Source organism: Ptychodera flava, chromosome 16, assembly GCF_041260155.1.
Source record: "Ptychodera flava strain L36383 chromosome 16, AS_Pfla_20210202, whole genome shotgun sequence".
NCBI classification, from domain to species: Eukaryota; Metazoa; Hemichordata; class Enteropneusta; family Ptychoderidae; genus Ptychodera; species Ptychodera flava.
This window is the reverse complement of record NC_091943.1, coordinates 559,679-581,271: the sequence shown is the minus strand read 5'-3', so window position 1 is coordinate 581,271 and position 21,593 is coordinate 559,679. Positions and strand designations below refer to the sequence as shown.

The following is a 21,593-nucleotide window of genomic DNA, read 5'->3' as shown; positions in this document are numbered from 1 at the left end:
TACATTACTTTCAGTAGGAAACACCCATGTCAGGACTGATTTTTATAACAAATTTGACCAAATACTTCTGCAGTTAATGTTGTTACAGTAGGTCAGTGTTTTAATGGCGTCAAGGAAGAGATTTGTTTCAAATTTTCCAACTGTTGGTTTTGGCTTGATAGGCAGTTGGGCTAAACGAAAACATGAAAAACTGTTCTTGATTTTTTCCAGGGAAACATGCAACTATGACAAGTTACAAAGAATTCTCTGTAACCCTTTGAGTGCCAAAGTCAATTCTTGTTGTCTCTGTAAATTATCATTCAACCTATTATTTTTCAGATCAAGACAATTTTTTTCAGATTTTTCCCAACATTTTGATCAAAAACTGTAGCCAATGAAAAGCTATGTCCATTAGATCTAAAATTATTGTAATAATTGCAAAATATTCGTAAAAATTGGTAAAATGTTGCACTAAAATTTTGAGAAAATATACAGCACTCAAAAGGTTAATGATTTAGAGTGACAGTGTTTCTGAACAGACTTGTAAATCTTGTGAATGCATTCAAGTACATAGGCAGAACCACCATAGGATTAAGTGTTTTGTGCTCATAATGATAACAGAACAAGACAGAATCAAGAGAGACATCGTATTATCTCTGTGTTTAAACCTCTAGCGAACAGAAGGCTTTGAAACAATTAGCGATATCCTTTGAAAGACGGAGTCCGTGCCAAAGATGTTGCAGTATCAATTAACTTTTTAACAACTATTTTATGTGGCCTCTTATTCAGAATCTTAGCTAATACCGTTTTTCCATCCTCAATTTACCACATTCCATCTGTAAAATCCAGTAGAATTTCAAATTGTTTGAGTCTTAGGGACACATAGTTCACGCATTTCCATTTCAGTTGCTCTCATCTGTCACTTGTGTATGTCACACGAAAAGTTAATTTTCAATAAAAACTAAGACACAGACATACATTACGTTTCCTCCAGTGGATATAGATCAGCTTGGAGGTGCCGATAGACAAGACTAGAGAACTAGCTGATTTCATTTGCTGTCTCTATGCATAGTTAAATAGACAAGAGTTCAGGAAAGAGTAATCTGTTGTTTGCTCACAGCCTGTAGGTAACTTGGAATGAGTGGCTTAGTCTAATATAAATCAGTTGGGATAAATTCTGAATTATGTCTTTGCTCTGCGGTCATGTTTAAATTTGATCACTCTGTATACTGCCAACTTCGGCAAACATAATTCGTTACCACAACATTTTCCAGGGCCCTGTTGTAAGTGGTGTGACTTGAATCATTTGTCTTGCGTTTTCAGTTGAGGTTTGTAGCTGGCATTTATATAGAAGATTTGTTTTGCACAAGTTGATGTGCAGGTTACCTGCTGTGTGCCAAATACCACAGACTGGTCTGTTGGAATTTGAAATGAATGCTATTGGTATCACATATTAATCCTCTTTCTAACAGTCTCCATTGATAAACCATAGAAATAAATACAACTTGGCAGAAAGACGATTAATTGTGCCAAATATACAACATACAAATTTGGAAGACAATTATATGCGATGATGTCAGAAGAAGGTATGAAGGTGAAATAATAATTCCTTTGCACCCGATTGGTTAATTAATGTTTTCTACTAATTTGCATAAATCTCCCCCAGAAAATCCGGAGCATTTGTGAACATATGAGACCGTAATGTCTTTGTAATGTTTCATTGCTTAATATAAGAAAGATTGACTAAAACAGTGCCAGGGGTTTTTCGTGCATACACTGGTACAAATGAGATGTCCATGTAAAAACAGGTCATACAAAGCTACAACTACGGTATACCGGTACCTATACTGGATGTATGATGCAAATTGTGTCAATTTTTTAATTAGAATTCTCGTTGGGGATAGATATTCCTAGTCTCAAATTTTTACAATATTCTTTTGGCCTATCACTTGTAGTGGCTCATTTTGAAGCTTATGGAGTAAAATATTTCACTGACTTAGTTTTGTGAAAATCAGGAATTTTATTTTAATTTCAAGTGTTGGTAAATATTGGGTAATTTAATTTCTTCATCTAGTACCAAAATTTACACAGTGACTCCGGATTGATTCTTGATTTTGAAAGAAAATGGTTGAAAGTTTGCTTGAGGAAAGTTTGAGCAATAGGTTAAGTCTTCATTTTTGCTCCTTGACTTTCAATTTTATTATCCAGATTGTGTCAATTTTCTTTACAAAAAAAATCAGTAGCAAGATTGTCTTCCAAATTTGTATGTTGTACATTTATATGCAAGTTGCATTTTTGATAGCACCTTTTCCCACAACTAACTGTAGCTTGTTGTATTGGTATCACTATCTCAAAGTTGATAAATTTCAGATGTATTTCACAAGAGCCTCTTCAAAATGCATACCTGTAGTCTGTAGGCAAGACTTGATGAAGTACACTGTAATCCGTTCCAACTGCTACACAGCCATCAGAATTCATTTGCCCGGAAGAAGAATTAAATCTGAATCCAAGGGCTAGAAAATTTGCAGCATTTTGTCTATGCTTGAATACCTTATGCAGTTTGTTATCTGTAATGCATCTATGGCTAGGAGGATGTACACTGCAGTGTGTCTGTACATCATTGTAATACTGTGCATTAAGTATGTGTATGGGGTTCAGAAGAGTCAATTTAGAGTGTGTGGTTAACCTACAAGGGTCAACAGGATTGGATTGCGTTTGAGTTGAGTGATAGCATGCCTGTCTACGCATCTTTCTACCCTAGATAGATAGGGTGGGAAACAGGTAAGTTAGCAGGTACTTGCAGGTACATGGTATGTTGATTCATTGATGGGGAAGTAAAGGAAGTAGGCACATAGGAACAATGTAGGTAGTTTTAATACGGTATATAGATTTAACCTCTGAGGGTCAAAAGGTTAGACAGCAGCAGTGTTCAGTAAAAGCATAACAAGTGTCTGCATGTCTTCCTAAGTAGAAAGATTGGTTTAGGTAAGTACCGGTAGATTTGTATGTATGTACAAATGCACCTGTTGATTTATTGGCAGGGCAGCAAGTAGGTACGTATGTCATGTGTATCCGTATTGATTTTACATTAGATGGAAGAAAATATCTCTTAGAAATTTTGCTTTATCATTAAAAATTAATAAGGAAATATTATATGTTGTTTCTGCAAGATTGTCATGGCACTGACAATCTTGATAAGAGCAAAATGGTTTTTTACTCACATTTGGTATACCAATGTGAGGTTATCGTATAAGCTGAATTGATTTGCATGTCTGTATATTTGTGGGTATGTGCGGATGTATGTCCGTCACACACAAAGGCTCCCATACCGCCAAAGCTACCGTCTCAGTATTTGGTGTACAGGTAGATGTAAGGGTTGAGATGTGAATTTGTTCAAATGAACACATCAGTGTCAAAAATGTGCAAATGAGGTAAGAAAAAGGGAAATTCTGCAATGTTCATGAGTGGTCGCATACCAATGGCTGAAACAGGATACTCCACTGACCTGTAATCATTTCCTGTCATTGTTTATGAACTGTTACATATTAACAGACCTGCTCAAACTAAGGGACGGACCATTAGATCTTGGGAGGGGGTGGTCACATGAATTGTGAACATTTTTTTTACAACTGTAAATTTCTAAAAAAAATTTTTCCAAATGAGAAAGCTGTGCTAATATTTTTTACTAAGTAAATTTTCAGATTTATAATTTTTTTTAGTTAGACGCTGTCTGAGATACAATGTACATCCATATCACTAGCGCAAATAAGATTGCGTGCTGTAACTACTTATGGCCCAGTGATTTATATTGCTGATAGATTTCGCGAAATGTTGCAGATCATCTTTTGACAAGCTGAGAAGCTGTTTGCAAAAATGTGGTGAAATTTCAATATTTGTGTTTTTAGGACAATATTTGCCCTTTTTTTGATCAAAACATCAATTTCTCTGTAGCAGTATGTCAAACTTCTGTCATTCTTGTTGTTTTTCTGGTTGTGCTGTGCAGAAATTATTGTCATAACATCAACGTAGTATTTTCCTGCACTGAACAGATAGAAACAACATTTATTGTTGATCTTTGGTACCCATACTGGTATGTACCCAATTTTGATCAAATGTGAGCGATACCGTATCATTGACGCTATTTTTATTTCTCCCTGGCTTTTATCTTCAATTTCAAGATACTGCTTTGGTACAATTGATATCTTGCTTTAGCATTCCAATCTCTGAACACTTTATTATTTTTTTTACTTCGCAATATGTAATTTTTGATAACTAACTAACATACAGTATGTAGTAACAAAGCTGTTTTGTTTCATAGCATTTGCCATTTCATTGTTGCAAGGAGTTTTTATACATCCATATCTCACTTTCTGGGTCCCATCTGTTGTGAGAGGGACCCTTACATTTTCAGGTCAAATCTGCAGCAGCTTAACCCTTTGAGCGCCAAAGTCAATTTTTTTCACCTTTATAAAATGTATCCAAGTTTGACTCAATATTTTTCAAAGTTTTGCCAAAATTTTGATAAAAAACTGTAGCCAATGAAATGTGATATCCATTTGGTCCAAAATTATAAAAAAATTACAGAAAAATACATAAAATTGGTAAAATGTTGCACTAAAATTTTGGTGGGCAAAATAACAGCACTCAAAGGGTTACAATTTAATAAGCCTATAGCTGATTGGCTATTATTTGGAATGATTCATTATTGTCCATGATATTCAACCAAACAATGAGCCAGAACCTTGCCATACTCTGCACATCAGCCCCATTTCCACTTTCACGTACGATTGAAATTTTCTTTGTTTATATTCCAGTCACAAGAACTCACTTTTACCAATCACAGGGGACTCTAATTGTGAGAGGGACCCTTACTTACTAGGTTCCTGTTGTCTTCATGAAGCAGATTTGTACCACCTCAGTCTTTTTGTCAACTAGTTTTGTATTTGTACCGATATGTCCAAATTAATGCCGTAGTATTTTACAGAAATGATGTTGCCTCATCATCTGAACAATTTCTACGCACCCTGTTCTGTTTTTCAGATTACTAGAGCCGGACGGCGACACCCAGATATCAGAGTATCCCATCACTAGTATACTGTTCTGCTGTCGAGGCGCCGAGTCAACTCACGAGTATGATTGTTTTGCTTTCAATACTGGTCATGGAAAACGCAACAACGAAATCTTTCAATGTCACGTCTTTCGATGTGAAATTCCTGAGGCTGTAAGTTAAAAATTATTTTGTCGTTTCTTCAGAAGAAAAAATTAATTTCTCGTAGTACTTTGTGTACTTTTTCTTTCCCAAACATTGTACATAAAGCCAGTTGAGAAAAACTTACTCTAAGTAGTCTACTCTCTGGCAGGATTAGAAAATGAGTTGGAATAACATACAAACGTGCTTAACCCCTTGAGTGCTGTAATTTTTTCCCACCAAAATTTTAATGCAACATTTTACCAATTTTTATGAATTTTTCTGCAATTGTTTGATAATTTTGAACCAGATAGACATCACATTTCATCGGCTAAAGGTTTTAATCAAAATTTTGGCAGGAATCTGAAAAAAATTGACTTGGGTACATTTTACAAAGGCGTCAAAAATTGACTTTGGCGCTCAAAGAGTTAATATTTGTAAAACCAGCAAGTAGACACATGTGTACACTAAACATCAACAAGAGAAACAGTGCAATTTTTTTCCTTGTTTTAAATGAACCCCATTTTCATTTAATCAACCCTTTTGACATTTTAATGTATTGAAATCAGGGCACTCAGGTTGTATGCAAGTCAGTTCTTATTATCTCCACTTCACGGCAATGTTTGGAGTATTGTAAACATTTGTTTTTTAATGCAGAACCTTATTTCTCCAAAGAGTTTATTTTAATAAATGGCCTTTCAAGAATTTGACATTAATATTTTGGCCTTTAATCATAATTTGGCATTTTCCTTGATTGCCAATGTTGTTTCTTTTTATTTACTGCAAAGTTTTTGACCAACTGAGAAAAATTAAACACAATATTTCAACCTTTTTACTGGGTGAGAGCAATACTGTTACAATGAATTGGTACACCTTCTGAGGGCATACCATATTCTGCCACAGAAATAAATAAGTACCAGAGCTACTTTTTCCAATTAAATCTCTGTAGATCAGGTACGTATCAGTTTGACCAAGCCATTCTTGATTTAACATGTTTTCTGTGATTTCTTGAGGGCAATAAAATTGTGTAATCTTTACAGTTCTTCAGATCTGCTGTGACACACATCTCCTAATTGATGAATAATCATGTCTGGTAACAGCTCACGAACCGAATCATTGACTCAGGACAGTCATCATGAATCATAGACTATCTTACCCTTGAACCTTCAAACCATTGGTAATATATACGAGTGTGTTGAAGTCCATCAGAAACATAGAGGTTCCAGTAGTGTAAATTTCACATTTTCATATTTTAGTTTGTCGCCATTTTGCTCCTAAAGTTCGACATTTTTCAGCCTAATGCTTACTTGGAAAGATAACTGTTGAGGTTACTGAATGCTAACAGTGGAGAATTTTTGACACTGTGTACGTTTAAAAAGGTAAAGTAGAATATAATTAGAATGATGACATTCGTCTGTGCTGATAGAATTACTAGAGAATTACTGGAAAACCCATGACTAACATTTTCGTTTCCATGAAATCTTCAACTTAGCGTATTAAGTTAAGAACGATATAAGACTCAGTGATCAAAAATATGAATGGAAATCACTCACCATTTGATAAAAAATTTGTGAAATGTTTTCATCTGTTAAATTCACTGACACAAAAATGCTGACTCAGCCTTATATATATGAATTCACCCAGTGTGCTCTCTTACACTACTGACCAGAAGTAACCTTTATATTTTACTGTTTTTTAGCTCACATTTAGTATACCAATGTGAGGTAATCGTATAAGCTGAATCAGTTCATTTGCATGCCATTTGCATGTCTGTATGTATGTATGTATGTATGTATGTATGTATGTATGTATGTATGTATGTATGTATGTATGTATGTCCGTCCACGTCAAAAACAGCTAAATGGCAGAACCTACTGTCTTAATATTTGGTGTACAGGTACACCTAGGGGTGGAGATGTGAATTTGTTCAAATGAACTTGTCAGTGTCAAAAATATGCAAATGAGGGGGAAAAAAGGAAAAACCCTACAAATTGCTAAAACTCTGTAACCCTTGGTCAGATAGGGTTGAAACTTGGTGTGCAGGTTCCTTTAGGTATTCTGAAGTAGGTGTTTAAAATTTGGGATGAAATATGCATGTTTCTATTTTTCAGGTAATTTTTTCAGTTTTTAGTCAAAAACTGTTTAACTCTGAAACGACTCATCTGATTGCTTTGAAAGTTGGTATACATGTTCCTCAGGATGATCTCAGTCAATTGTATACAAATTGAATTGAAATTTTCATATTTGTAATTTTGGGGCAATTTTCTGAATTTTTGGTCAAAATTTTTTTTATTCAAGAATAATCTGATAGCTTTGATATTTGGTATACAGGTTACTAAGGTTGATCAAAATCAGTTTGATGAATATCGTGAAGATATCTTGAATTTTGTATTTTTGCTTAATTTTTTGGTTATTTTTCTCATTTTAAGTAAAATTTCTTCTTCTCTGAAACCGCTAGCCCAATTGCTGTCAAATTTGGATTGGACGTTTGCAAGGGTGTTACCCTTCTAATTGTTGAAATTACGAAAAAATTGGAAATATCACTGTTTTGGGGCAATTTTTGTCATTTTTGGTCAAAAAATCGTAAAAAATATTTTCCTTTTAAAGCCCCTGGACAGACGGCTTTTATATTTGATGTACAGATGTCCAGGGATGACAATAGTCAGATATGTGGAAATTGTCCTGAAATATACAAATTTGTATTTTTAAGACAATTTTGTCATATTTGGTCAAGAAAAGTTGTTCTCAAAATTACTTGTCTGATAGCTTTGTAATTTGGTACAAAAGTCCCGAGGGATGTTATAAGATAACTTTTCTGCTCAAAGTGTTGGGAAACCCCCCAAATAGTTATATTTTAGTTAATTTTCTTTTGTGACCTTAAATGACCTACACCAACCAAGGATTTGTTATGAGACAATTTTGAAGGCTCTGAACATAATTTTGTCATGTTTAATATCAATTTGTAGTAAAATTTGATCCTGAAAACAAAGCTGAGGTAAATTTTTTCATTACGGACCAATTTTTAGCTCATAATTGGTTTTATATATAAATACCAAAAAGAGCTTATATGATGAGTCTAAATGTCTGTATATTTGTGGGTATGTGCAGATGTATGTCCGTCACACACAAAGGCTCCCATACCGCCAAAGCTACCGTCTAAGTATTTGGTGTACAGGTAGATGTAGGGGTTAAGATGTGAATTTGTTCAAATGAACACATCAGTGTCAAAAATGTGCAAATGAGGTAAGAAAAAGCGAAATTCTGAAACAGGCTTGAAACAGGCTTACTCCACTGACTTGAGTCATTTCCTGTCATTGTCATTGAACTGTTACATATTAACAGACCTGCTCAAACCATAGACAGTAGAGGGGAGGAAGACCGTCAGTAGAGGGGAGGAAGACCGTCTATGGTCAAACTAAGGCAGTAAGGGGGCTAGCTGCCTTTCTGCTATGCATGTTGCTAAAGTTGACCTCCAGTACCTAAAGTTTCAGACCTTAATTACTTTTGTCATTCTTGTTTTTCTGGTTTAAATATTTCTTGTTGTTTTTCTGGTTGTACTGTGCAGAAATCATTGTCATAACATCAACGTAGAATTTTCCTGCACTGAACAGATAGAAACAACATTTATTGTTGATCTTTGGTACCCTACTGGTATGTACCAATTCTGATCAAATTTGAGCGACACCGTATAATTGCGGTATTTTTGCAACTTTTGCATGTATTAAAGACACACAAGAAATGATGAGAAATTTGGATCCAGGATAATTCCAGATGTCATAATCCCCCCCCCCCCCCACAGTGGAAGGAATTTCACTATCTTTGAAAATAGTTGTAAAGCGGAATATAAAATTCCACAAAGAAGTGAAATCGTTTTCAACTTTACAAGATTCATATCGTTAACAGTGAAATTCACACAACGGTCAACCAAAGATATAGAAAAGATTGAGCAAGTATGAGTATCATTCCCGATGACTCTTGAAACAAAGGGAACTGCAATCACAGCAGGAACTATGTTTGCTCAATCGTTATTACTCTATAAAGCTAAGAAAATACATTTTATTGCATTCTCTGTTAATCCTTTTACCGACAAATATTGGCAGAGTCCATTATTCTACTGTTCTCTGTGTAAAGTTGGACCTCTAAACTGAGTAACGGGGGTGAATGGATTAAACTATTCCTCATTACATTGAAACATGACCGTTTAATTATATTTCTGGTTTTTACTATACACAGGCATGTATTCTAATCTCTGTATGCATGCATGTATTCCGGGGCATGTATCCTGTTCCATTTCCGTATACAGGCTATGTTAAACAGTTCTCTGAAATTTACATCATGTATATTGAGTTCTTTCAATATTGACATGGTTGTCTTCAGACTGTCTGTGTGGCCCGTCCATATCACAGGTCTTGCTTCCCCTTTTTAAGCAGTGATCATAATCCATATTACAAGGTCAGTCTGATTCATTAATCTCTTAATCCTGCTGCCCCTTGTTCGGTTTCTGGTACACAATGGTCCAATTATATGCTGTAAAGAATAGTGTGACTTAACAGTTTTTAAAAGGTATAAAGACAAAAATTAATATGTATGTACAGTGTGAACGACAATGACTTATCAAATTTAAGAACCTTGAACATACTTGTGATATTGGTATAGAAATATTTGTCCTGCTCAAAAAAAAAAGTGAAAAATCCGAAAGTAGACAGAAAATGGATATTATGAGAATTTCATTTTAATGAAATTCTGTCAGGTACACTATTTATCCCAACTCAAATTAAAATTATCCCAGAAAAGTACAAAGTTTAACAAAGGTTATGTTTATCAATATTTTGATTACGTGATTATGATAGTAGGGGTATTTTTGAAGCTTCACTCACACACACAAGGATGTATACAGTGGGAATGCAAACAGGTGATGTGATAAGGTTGAACAATCATTGATAGAACCGGCATACCAAATGCATAGGTTTGGTTTCCAGATGCATGTAAAACCAGGTAGTACCACTGGTAAATATCAGCAGTATGGAAACACCGGACTTGTTACCCGAAGTATGTGATATGTAAAATCTCGTATGTATAGTTAATTTGTGGATGAGATTGGATCAGTGCCATAGTTTTAGGTTCAGAAGTTCCCTGGCTAATCTTTGTGAGTTAATTGTAATAGTGTATTATTGTGACTAGACCATGGTTCTGTCAATTCTACCAGTCAGAGGATAGTGGGAAAACACATGTTTATATTGGTGTGTTACTTAGATTTGTGCACATTTTCACATACTATAATATCTGGAATGCAAATCATGGTTAAAAATTTTGTACTGAGATATGAGAGATCAATTATCCAAAGATATTCATAGATGTGTGGTTTTTACCAGTTCCTCCAAGTATCCAAACCAATAGAGTATAACCCTTTTATAATACATATGTCTAATTTATTGATTTAACCACTGCCGAATTTTACTGCAGATTGATTGGTTTAGCTGAAGGGGTTAAGCATTGATATTCGCTTACAGGAGCAGTACTACCTGAAGTAAAGTGTACCAACTGTCTAGTTATAACAGTCCTGGTCAGCTATAGTGCCTACCAGGGTATAACAAGTCAGGTGATATGACATCAAACTTGACGTAGCTTTATATGCTTGCATATACATTATGATTTATACATGTAGGTACAACTTCATTTTTCAAATGTCACCATGTGCCAGGGTTTACAATCTGGGTTTAAATGTGATAGGTCAGTGACATTTGCATAGACTTGCCCCAAGTCCGATGGCAATCAAATATCAAAACAGAGTAAATTGAAAGCAAATTGAAGCAATATACTCTGACAGGCTGAGGCGTAGAGGTAGGATTAATGCAATGGCCCTCTAGGACAGCCAGTAACTGCTTCCACGAAAAGCTAAGCAACTGGGGCCAGTCTAACATTGGCACACCCATTTACAGTAATATTTCCCCTGAAAATATTTGACATGTGCCAGTCTGGGCTTTTATGATACATCCAAACTGACTGAAAAGAACCATCAGGGTGTTTTCACGTAAGTTGGATGGGTCTCTCTCAAATATACCTATCTACCACAGCTGTTTTATATACTAGTACCATAGTATTACGTACACATCTATCTGTCAAAAGATCTTGTGGCTTCTAGTAGGTTGAGAAAGATGCATTGAGCCACACAGTAACTGTCCCTGGTTTTTGTCATGCTACTCAAGTGCTATGAGTCCAGTCACAGTATGGTCACTTCATAAATTCTGCTTTCTTGGCAGTGTCCATGATTCAGGTGTACTTCTGTTTCTAACTGTACTCTATGCTTAGTGCCATTGGCATTTGTAACGTGAGGACATTCTGCAATGATTCCTATTCAGCTTTGGTTCTCTGTCTTCTGTTGAACAACTTGTAGAGTTTCTGAGCAAGATAGACAATAAATCTTCAGGAATATTCCGAGCAGATACTTAGACAAAAAATAATGGATAAAATATAGTACTAGGTAAAGTTGTAGCATACTAATACCGGTATATGGTAAAGAAACATTAATGATTTTAATGTACATAAAATTCAACACATGGGACCGTTTATGCCTCTCTGGTAGCATTAAACCTTTAAGTGCCAAAATCAATTTTTTGTTGCCTTTATCAAATATAATGCTAACAACTTTCCCACATGTAGACAATTATTTTTCAGATTGTCCCTAAATTTTGGTTGAAAATTGAAGCTAATGAAAAGTTATGACCATTTGGTCCAAAATTATTTGGTCCAAAATTATCAAAAATATTACAGAAAATTCATAAAAATTGGTAAAATTTGATGGGAAAATTACAGTACGCAAAGGGTTAAAGCAACTTGATCTGATGGTGCTCCAGTATTCATTATGTTTTTGCACAAGCCATGCCCATTTACAAATTAAACCCTTCAGGCCTAAACTCATATACACTGTAAGGGAAGCTTTGGTAAGTGACCAGAAAGTCAGGCCATAAAGGGTTAAGAATATGTCTTATACACTGCTGTTTGGGAATAATCACACATACAGCCATAGATACTTTAGCATGAAACTATGCCGTGATCAGGTGTGACACAAACGTAAATGTGATCAAGTACGTAGGGCAAACATTGTTGAGTTTTATCAATGTCAAAATTGACATTACAACTTTCATCATAAATTGTGTGTCAACCAGGAAATTCACGTTACCATGGAAATCAGACACTATACTTCTGCTCAGGTCATCTAAATACCTAAGCTTTCTGTACTAAAATGATTCCATATTCATCTGGTATATTTTCTCCGGTGATCTAAAAGGCATGCTGTTGAACAGTGGGGTAGTTAAAGAAATTCAAGTATGATGATCTGATTTATTACCAAAGTGAAAATGAAAGGAGAAAATCAATATTTAACCTGTTCACCCCTAATTCCTGGTAAACAGGTCCACACTCACCAATGATAATAATTGTTTTGGGCCAAACCATGGTGGTGAAAGGGTTAAAGTATATATCTAATCTACTATCCTCAAGTTGAAATAAAAAAGCTGAATAGGATGAAACCTTACAATCTGTTTTTTTTATAGGAAGCCAACAAGTGTAGCTTCTAAATATTAATTTTCTGAACTTCTTGAGTTAGTTTACGAACTTCTTCAAACTTCATGGAATTGATTAAAGAACTTTTATTTCAATTTCCTTGAATAAAAAGCCTCAAACCTGTAGATGTGATGTGAAATATGCTCTCAATTCAGATAGCACACTTTTGATGTGTCAGTGGTATATCAAATTGGTTTTCCAAGTCACAATTTTGCCGCTACAAATGTCATATAATGTTTAGACACTAGATGTATGGCCTCACCAAGGAAATAGAACAGGATGCCGAAAAATGTACTGATAAAAATAGACACACATTTTGTCGTAGAATTTCTAGGAAGTTGTCGCGTGCATCTTGATAAATACCGTCTTTCACCTACACCTGCAGGTAGAGAAGATTCTGTATACGTTTGCTGCAGCGTTCCGTCGGACTCCTCGAAGTCCCTCGTCCCTCAGCAGCCCCCCTGCCTCCCCTTCCAAAGAAATGAGTGACCTCTTCTGCTTCGATGTCAGCCTAGATATCAAGGAGGATGATGGGAAGGGCGGCTTCAGCCATGTCCCCAAGGAGAAGAACTGTTTCAAGTTGAGGAGGGATTACGTCAAGAAGATCATTGTGACAGTACAGCAGGTGAACAATGTCCAGCTCAATGTGGAAAGGTATGAAACAGGATTTTAGAGAGATGTTATCTGGTGGACTAGATCCAGGAGAGGTGATTGGGGGTTTTAGATTTGACAGATGATCAAACAAGTCAAGATTTATGGAAAGCAAGGAGCTTTTCACTAACATTTTGACTTCCTCCCATTACTGCCTCTCAGCTACCACTGTTCATGCTGATATCAGAGTGTTTTGCAGAAATCTCTCAAGAGTAAAGCATTCTTTGTGATAGCAAATGCAAGTGTCAATATTAAATTAATGCAAAAAAAAGGATTTTTGGAAACTGATTTCATCATGCTGAAAGTTTGATAAGTGTGACCTGTCAATATAAACTCATTTCAATATTTGATGATCTGTAATAAGGCCAAATATCAAAGCTGAATGCACTGAATTTGGAGATGTACAATATTCATGAATGATTTGTGTTATCTCAGACATGAGCATAATAAGAAGCATCGAAGTTGTAAGTAGCATTAAGCAAACTTAAATTTATATACAATGAACGCCTGTATTCTTGTTATTTTTGGTTCTGCACCATGTTTTGGCACGCAGTTTCCACATCTTACTTTCATTGATTGACAAATTTGCAGTGTGTTACATTAATGTAGGATTTAACCAGCTGCAAGTATGAAAAGCACCAATTGATTCAAAGTACTATTTCTAAAGAAAGAAAAGCAAAAATTGTTTTCTCAGCTGTTTGAGTTGTAAGGGATTGGGGAGAGGGGGTAATGTGACTCCTCAGCTTGCAAATTGAATAGCAGGCCATTGTTACAGTCAATATGCTGAACCTACGGTATATAGTGTGTGAGCCACATCATTGGGTACAACTACCAAAACACTTGAAATATTACGGTGGTCATGAGACTTGCAAAACACAACGGGTACAACACAAAATACAGCTTGCTATGCTGGTTACAATACAGCGATAAGATCGCCGTTCATACAGAGCAGCACAGAATATGCACTGACAGCACCACCCCTGACATCACAGTGAACGTAAAATTCACAACAGTGTTTAGTGAAGTCCCATGTGCTCATCTCTCCATCTTTCAGATGCTTTGGTTTGCTACTATCTCCAGGACGAAATGTCAAACACGCAGACATGCACTTGCTGGAAATGGTAAGACTTCTTCCCTGTATTAGAAATCACAGCAATGCATACAGAAATGTACATGTGTTTCTGATTTGTATTTGGCATGACTGTAGACTTTGTCTATGAGCATTAGTTGTGTGCATGTATGTTTGAAATTGGAAATGTTATCTTGACACTTTTTGTGCAGAGTTATACAGTGGTATTACAATTAATTGACACAGTCTGTAGTTTAAAAGAACATTGTTTCCCTGGGAAAAACATTTACACATACAACTGACAAGAGGCATTCTTGTCATCGTATGTTGCAATGTCATAGCAAAGGTGAAATTCTGGAAGCTTTCCTTTACATGTGTATCTATGGAAATTGATATTTCATGCTTTCTCCATGGATTTTCACTTTGTAGTTGTGACCATCCATTTCGGGCAGAGTAATGAATGACAACTGTGCAGATGAAAGGGCAGATCATTGTTATGACACTAGATTCAAACTTGGTGCGAATCTATCTTTACCTAAAATGCATACCTCTTTTGGTCAATTTGCAATTTCGTACATGGGTGCAAAGTTATGGAATAATTTACCCAATACTGTTAAAATAAGTACATCACGATATCAGTTCATAAAATCATTAAAACAGTGGTTGTTACGAAATTAGTTGAGAAAGTTTATACTACTCACTTCACTGAGCGCCACATGGTGGAATATGTAATGTAAATATTTAAGAGAATGGGACCAGACTCGATTAGCATATAGCTATTTTTCTGGATCCATATTTGCCTTTTGCCTATTTTCAGTTTTTGTAATAATGAACTTGTCAAGATTTAAAAAAAAGGTAATAAAATGAATTGAATTGAATTGAATTGAATTGAAAAAAATTTCAAAACTATGCTGTTTTCTTTGGAGAATTCACATGGTTTTATGGCAGGGTATTCCTTTCAATATTTAAAGCTTTCACCCCCCGTTCCCTGTGTACAGGTCCAACTTTATCATAGAAAACAATGCATTTGGGACAAACCACGGTGGTGAAAGGGTATTCCTTTCAATATTTAAAGTAGTTTTTGAAAGATCTCTCTGTCATCACAATCCACATCATCATCATCACCATCATCATCATCGTCATCATCATCATTTTCATCATCATTATCATTATCACCATCATCATCATCATCATCATCATCATCATCATAATCCCTATGATTATCATCATTATCTTCATTGATTATGTTGTGGCTGACATTCAAAAACCTGAGTCTCAATCTGTATTTGTTGACAATGTAGGTTTCTATGGGTGACAACAATGATGGCAAAACAATGATATCTGGAGAGTGGGATCCTAGAGACCCTAGCTTTGAAGTACTCAACACAGAAACTACCAAAGGTATGGCAAAGATCAGAATCTAATCCCTGACCACACCCTTTTCCCCCGTAAAGAGGTCCAACTAAACCATTGAAAACAATGGTATTGGGCCAAACCATGGTGGTGCAGGGATGAACATTGATGTTTCTCCCTTCTAGGATTATTGTAAACTTTGTGATCTCCAACACACTCATACTTTTTCAGACAGTCATTTATCACATTTCTTCCCTGTCTTGTGAAAGCACATAGAGAAAAACAGTCATCGGAACTGCCCCTGTGTGAGTTTCTTGTTTACTAACAATGTATTTCATGCACGATATCTAGATGCACCTCATCATAGCTGCAACATTTAAATTATACGATGTAGATTATAACAGACATGTTTTAACTTTCATCAATCACCATCGTACCTCGGATACAGTGTTTACATTGGTTGTATGGGTCTCATACCACCTTTGAGCGCAGTTCCGACAATTGTATCCCTTTAATATCGTTTTCTGTGTTTTGTCAATAATTTCTGTGACATAGTTTATGTAAGTGAGGGAAATTCTATGATTGTGTCAATTTCAATTGATATTTTTGAAGTACCGTGTTTTATGTACAAACCATTCATTAAGGGGAGGGAGAGGAATAAGAGGAGGGGGGAGAGAAAAAGAAAGAGGGAATATACAAAAGTGACTTGTGTGCTAGAGCATGATGTCGCAATTTCTTCTTGTGTATCAGAAGAGGTCAATGTTAAACTATTCAACTAAAGTATGTGTAGCTCATACTTCACATGTTAAGAGATCTCTGAAGGGCATTGCTGATTGTGAGTCATGTGACAATCTATTGAAAGAGTATGATAAATCAGATTCTAACATTGTATCTGCAGGTACTAGAGCATTCATGACAGTGGCAGTAGATCTGGTGATCACCGGTATCCAGGAACCTGTCCGATTCCGCATTGAGACTAAAGTGCGTGTGTTCCAGCCCAATGAACGCTTCTGGTACTTCAACAAGAAACCAATACGGGAACTGTTCTACTTACAACTCAAAGAGGTAGGGGCCTTGATATCTCTAATGTTTTCAAAGATTGAGTGAATGCAGTATTGTGTAGATGATACCCTCTAGCAACTGCATAGAGAAAGCTGTTATTTTGTCCGTCACAGAAATCAGATGAATACTGGAAATTATTTTAGTCCTTTGTTAAAGAGTTTAGTTTCACAATTGTAGGAATATTAAAAAATCAACATGGATATGATTATGACATGACCTAGAAGGGTCATGAGGTTGATGAATTGACCATATTACATTGCATTGTAGAGTTCCAACAAATTCAAAAGTCAAAATAAGTCTGACATGGTCCACTGTAGTCTCAACAGATTGATTTAGATCACAGTGACATACGGAATTGTTAACCCTTCTCAGGTCAAGTCGTTTAAAATCAGTGTCAAAATCAAGCATCTCTGTGACATACACAATCACAATCAGGTCAAGTTGGTAAAAATTACTGCATTGTGTATGTTGACATAGCTAGTAAAAATTGAACTTACACATGTTTTATGTGGTTTCTGTCTGCACAGTTATATGGAATTTTTCATGCATTAATTTTTTTGTCCAGCTTGGCCAGGTAAGGGCAGATGAACCTGGTAGGAAAAGGGTTATAAAGAGAAAAAAAATAGTATAATCTGAAATAACACCCACCCCAGATTAAATCATCATGTCTTTGTTAATTGGTTGATTACAGGTGCCAAGTGAGGTTGAGAATGAACCAGCCTATGAGGTGATTAACCTTGTAAGTGAGAGTGACCTGGAGAGACAGCGTGCACTGATGCAGTCTCCAACCAGAATAGCCAGGGAGAGTGTAGACGCTGGCAACAGTACCACAGATACACCACAGGATGACGATGATGGTGAGTAGAATGCTGCCAATAGTGGTAGACCTATTGTGAAAGTAGGTGAGGTTCTCTAGCAATGTACGCCACTGATTGGCTGAAAGTGGTCACCTGACCAATAATGTAAATTAGGTTCACTTCAGTCACTGGTCAGTCACTCATTGGCCAAAAGCTGTCACATGACTGAGCCTGTAATGGATACTCAGTGATGCCCTGAACACTCACGTCATTTATTTTAGGCTTGTTGATTCAGGAGAGAAAATGGTAAACATGGAAAAAGTATTACCAGTACAGCATTACATTTCATGTGATGGTATATCACACTGTTTGGGTAATACATACCAATAACCTAAGATAAATATTTGTTTGAAAATTTTCATGGAACTTTCAGAAAGTACGGTTACAGGAATGTCAACACCTTATTATCACAAATGCTGTGGATGAAAGTGTCAAAGTCATTCTTGTAGGGATCTAAACCACAATTTCAACAATAACTACAGGTGCACAGAGACAAAATTTTTGTGAATTTCTGTCATGCATTTGTTGCAATATTTAGTAAACAACCTACAACTGTGAATGACACTGTTACTAACTCCTAATGATGGCATCTTTGGAACTGTTTTCATCTTGACTATAATTATTTTAGATTGAACAGAATTTGTAAACTTAAATACAAGATGAATCCAAAGTAGGCTTGACTCCAAGGGCACTAAATAAAAAATACACAAAACAGTCAACACCAAGAAGTGTGTATGATTTTGTCATTTAGAAGAATTTTATGATGTGTTTTTCTTCTCACGTCAGACAATGATGAGCCCCTCTTGAGTGGTTTTGGAGATGTCTCCAAAGATTGTGAGGAAGACATCTTGGAGACGTGGGGTGAAGTGCTGGCTAAGTGGCGTGCCAACCTCAACAACAAACCCAAACAACTCACTGCCCTGGTCAGAAAGAGCATCCCAGAGGCTCTCAGGGGAGAGGTGTGGCAGCTACTAGCTGGTTGCCATGAGAATGAAGGACTCATGGAACACTATAGACTACTACTGACAAAAGTAAGAATTGAGAATTTAGAAAAATCATTCTGATATTGTACCCATTTGGTATCATGCGTTAGTTCAACCCTATAGTTGTCAGGGATGATTGGACCAGAGTGGAAATATTCATGATATTATTACTATAAAAAAAACCCTGGTATATTGTAAGTGTGCAAAGGATGAAAAATCATGACATAAGTAGGCTAATGTTATTTCTTTTGCCAAGGAAATGCTGTGTGTGGGTATTTGACAAAGAAAAAGTGGATACATTCTGTATCAGCATTTTGCAACAAGGGTTTGAAATGACAATCTGTTGTAATTATTCTTGAAGGAATCTGTACAAAACTTACATGCCACAAAAACTGTAGTTATACCAGGTAGGATGTAAGAGAAAAATTTAAGCTTTACTCAACCAGTTAATCAAAATATGTTATTAGTCAAACTTTGAGTTCGGTCAATCTGAAGTCAACATTGTGTGAAAGTAGTGTGAAGTGGGTTAAGAGATCTCAGATTAGCAATATTATAAATGAGTTTATGGTACGTGTGAAAGTAGTCTATCATGAATTCTGATCATGTCTTATATCCAAATGTCATGTTTTCCATCTTGAATTTCCCTCTGTAACAAAACGTTTTCTTGAAAGAAAAGCACGAGACAATTATTTAATTATCAGATATTGAACCGAACAATTAATATTAACCCTTTGAGCACCAAAGTTAATTCTTGTCGCCTTTATAAAATATATATACCCCAGTTAATTTTTTCAGATCTTTGCTAAAATTTTGATTACAAACTTTAGCCAATGAAAGGTGATGTCCTGGTCCAAAATTTATATCAAAAACATTTCAGAAAAATTCCTAAAAATTGATAAAATGTTGCACTAAAATTATGGTGGGAAAAATTACAGTGCTCAAAGAGTTAAATCTCTGTGCATGAGAACTAAAACATTGTCAAAACTGTCAATAGCTGTAACATTTGATATGTCTTCCATTGTTTTTGTTCTGTTCGTAGAGTTTGTTCTACTTCCAAAATCACTTTGAATTGCCAGGTGTTGAACTTTTCAATACAATATGTGTTTAATGTTCAATGTCATTGTTAAACATGAACCTGTCTTAAAGAACAGAAATAGTAAAACTGTCATGAAAGTTAACAGCTGTTGTCCATTTGAGACTTTTTGTGTTTTTTTTACAACAACATCCAGTGACATTCATCTGAGAAAATTGAAGACTGCATCATATTTCTAATAGATGAGTATCATGTCTGTGTTTCAGGAGACTCCTGCAGAGAAGGTGATTGAGAGAGACATCAACAGAACCTTCCCTGCACATGATTATTTCAAAGAGACTGGCGGACTTGGACAGGATGCTTTGCTCAAAATTAGCAAGGTTAGAGAAACAGTCCTCATCATAGCTTAGCTGTATCTTCCTTTCTGAATAAAAGTTTCGTAAAAGGTGTCAAATCATAGCAGTATTTAGCTAAAGATGGGCATCTGACTTTATACATCAGTGCAAATGAATATTCAATGCCTGTGGACTCATGAAGTGATATAATTGTGTGAAACTTCACCAATACAATAAGTGGACATGAAAAACTGTGTGCATCAGCCAGTGTCAATTTTGAACATATTTTTTCACACAAATACCTATGGCTGCAAATTCACATAGCAGTACTTGCATTTATGTACCTGTACACATCCATATACATCCATACGTACTTATGGTACAAACATGGTAACCATACACACCTTTTCCATCTGCTAGGCATATTCCATATATGATGAAGAGGTTGGATACTGCCAAGGTCTCTCCTTCCTTGCAGCTGTTTTACTCCTGCATGTAAGTGATATAAAACACTCTCACAGACACGCTTTGAGTAAAAAGGAGCTTTTTGACCTATTGGACTGAGACCTTTTGTTTCTGATGATATTAATATTTAAAACTAAGGCTGTAATACAGAAATTGATTTGCTGCAACATTTATCTGTCAAAAAGAAACTCCTTTAAAAGCTGACACAAACCAGAATTCCTGTGAATATTTTAAATGATATACTCTGGTTTATATATCAGATCAGTTACTTTGTAGTAAATGCTAAGTCTGTATCATGTGTTCAAAGGGACAGGACACCTTGTGAATAAATAGAACCCAATAAAAAAATATGGTAAAAACTGGGTTGAAATGTGTGCGTTTTATTTAACTTTCACATATGTAAATAAATAATGTGACGTGTTAAAATCATCATCAGTTCGTAATTTATATGTCACTCTCTAATGTACCAGATGCCCGAAGAGCAAGCATTTGCTGTCCTGGTGAAGATTATGTATGAGTACGGACTTAGAGACTTATTCCGAAATGACTTTGAACTTTTGCATGTCAAATTCTACACACTGGAAAGATTAATAGAGGTGAGTTCCCAGGTTTATCATCATCAGGTACGGAACACCTGAGATAGATCTAGGATAGTAACCCCCTTGTGATTTATCTGCAGGACACTCGCTGTCACCCTAGCCCTGAATGGTGGATGGGAACTGTCTGAGTAAATGTCCAGGGGGTGTCCATCTTTATACCCCATAGACTGAAAGATTACACGCTAGTGTGTGTCTGGTGTATATGTTCAGAATGTAATGCTGTAACAAACACTACCAGAGAAATCACAAATTCTGTTCCCAGTATGAGAAGAACAGCTATCAATATGAAATAAATCACTTGGATCTGTAATTTTGAAAGAAAGATCATTAGAGTTAGATGAACTTCACACCTAATACAAATGGTAAATGCCAGATTTGGCTTTGCATTCCTTCAGCATACAACAGTAAGGGCATCTCCTGCACTCTAATGTTTTACTGGATCAGGTCATATGAGTG

At 35.8% G+C, this 21,593-nt stretch overlaps 1 protein-coding gene across 3 annotated transcripts in view; it reads left to right on the top strand.

Annotated features, from left to right (window-relative positions):
- LOC139152445 (rab GTPase-activating protein 1-like) overlaps window positions 1-21,593 on the top strand; it is a 58,052-nt gene that overhangs the window by 19,706 nt on the left and 16,753 nt on the right. For 2 of the 3 annotated variants that reach the window (XM_070725557.1, XM_070725559.1), the window contains 10 exons: window positions 5,020-5,200; window positions 13,116-13,384; window positions 14,436-14,502; window positions 15,752-15,851; window positions 16,702-16,868; window positions 17,557-17,722; window positions 18,509-18,753; window positions 20,005-20,118; window positions 20,494-20,568; window positions 21,009-21,134. In XM_070725557.1, the coding sequence (XP_070581658.1) occupies window positions 5,020-5,200; window positions 13,116-13,384; window positions 14,436-14,502; window positions 15,752-15,851; window positions 16,702-16,868; window positions 17,557-17,722; window positions 18,509-18,753; window positions 20,005-20,118; window positions 20,494-20,568; window positions 21,009-21,134 (1,510 nt within the window). Of the gene's footprint in view, window positions 1-5,019; window positions 5,201-10,121; window positions 10,217-13,115; window positions 13,385-14,435; window positions 14,503-15,751; window positions 15,852-16,701; window positions 16,869-17,556; window positions 17,723-18,508; window positions 18,754-20,004; window positions 20,119-20,493; window positions 20,569-21,008; window positions 21,135-21,593 lie in introns of those variants that run through there. The other variant, XM_070725558.1, reaches the window with a different exon arrangement.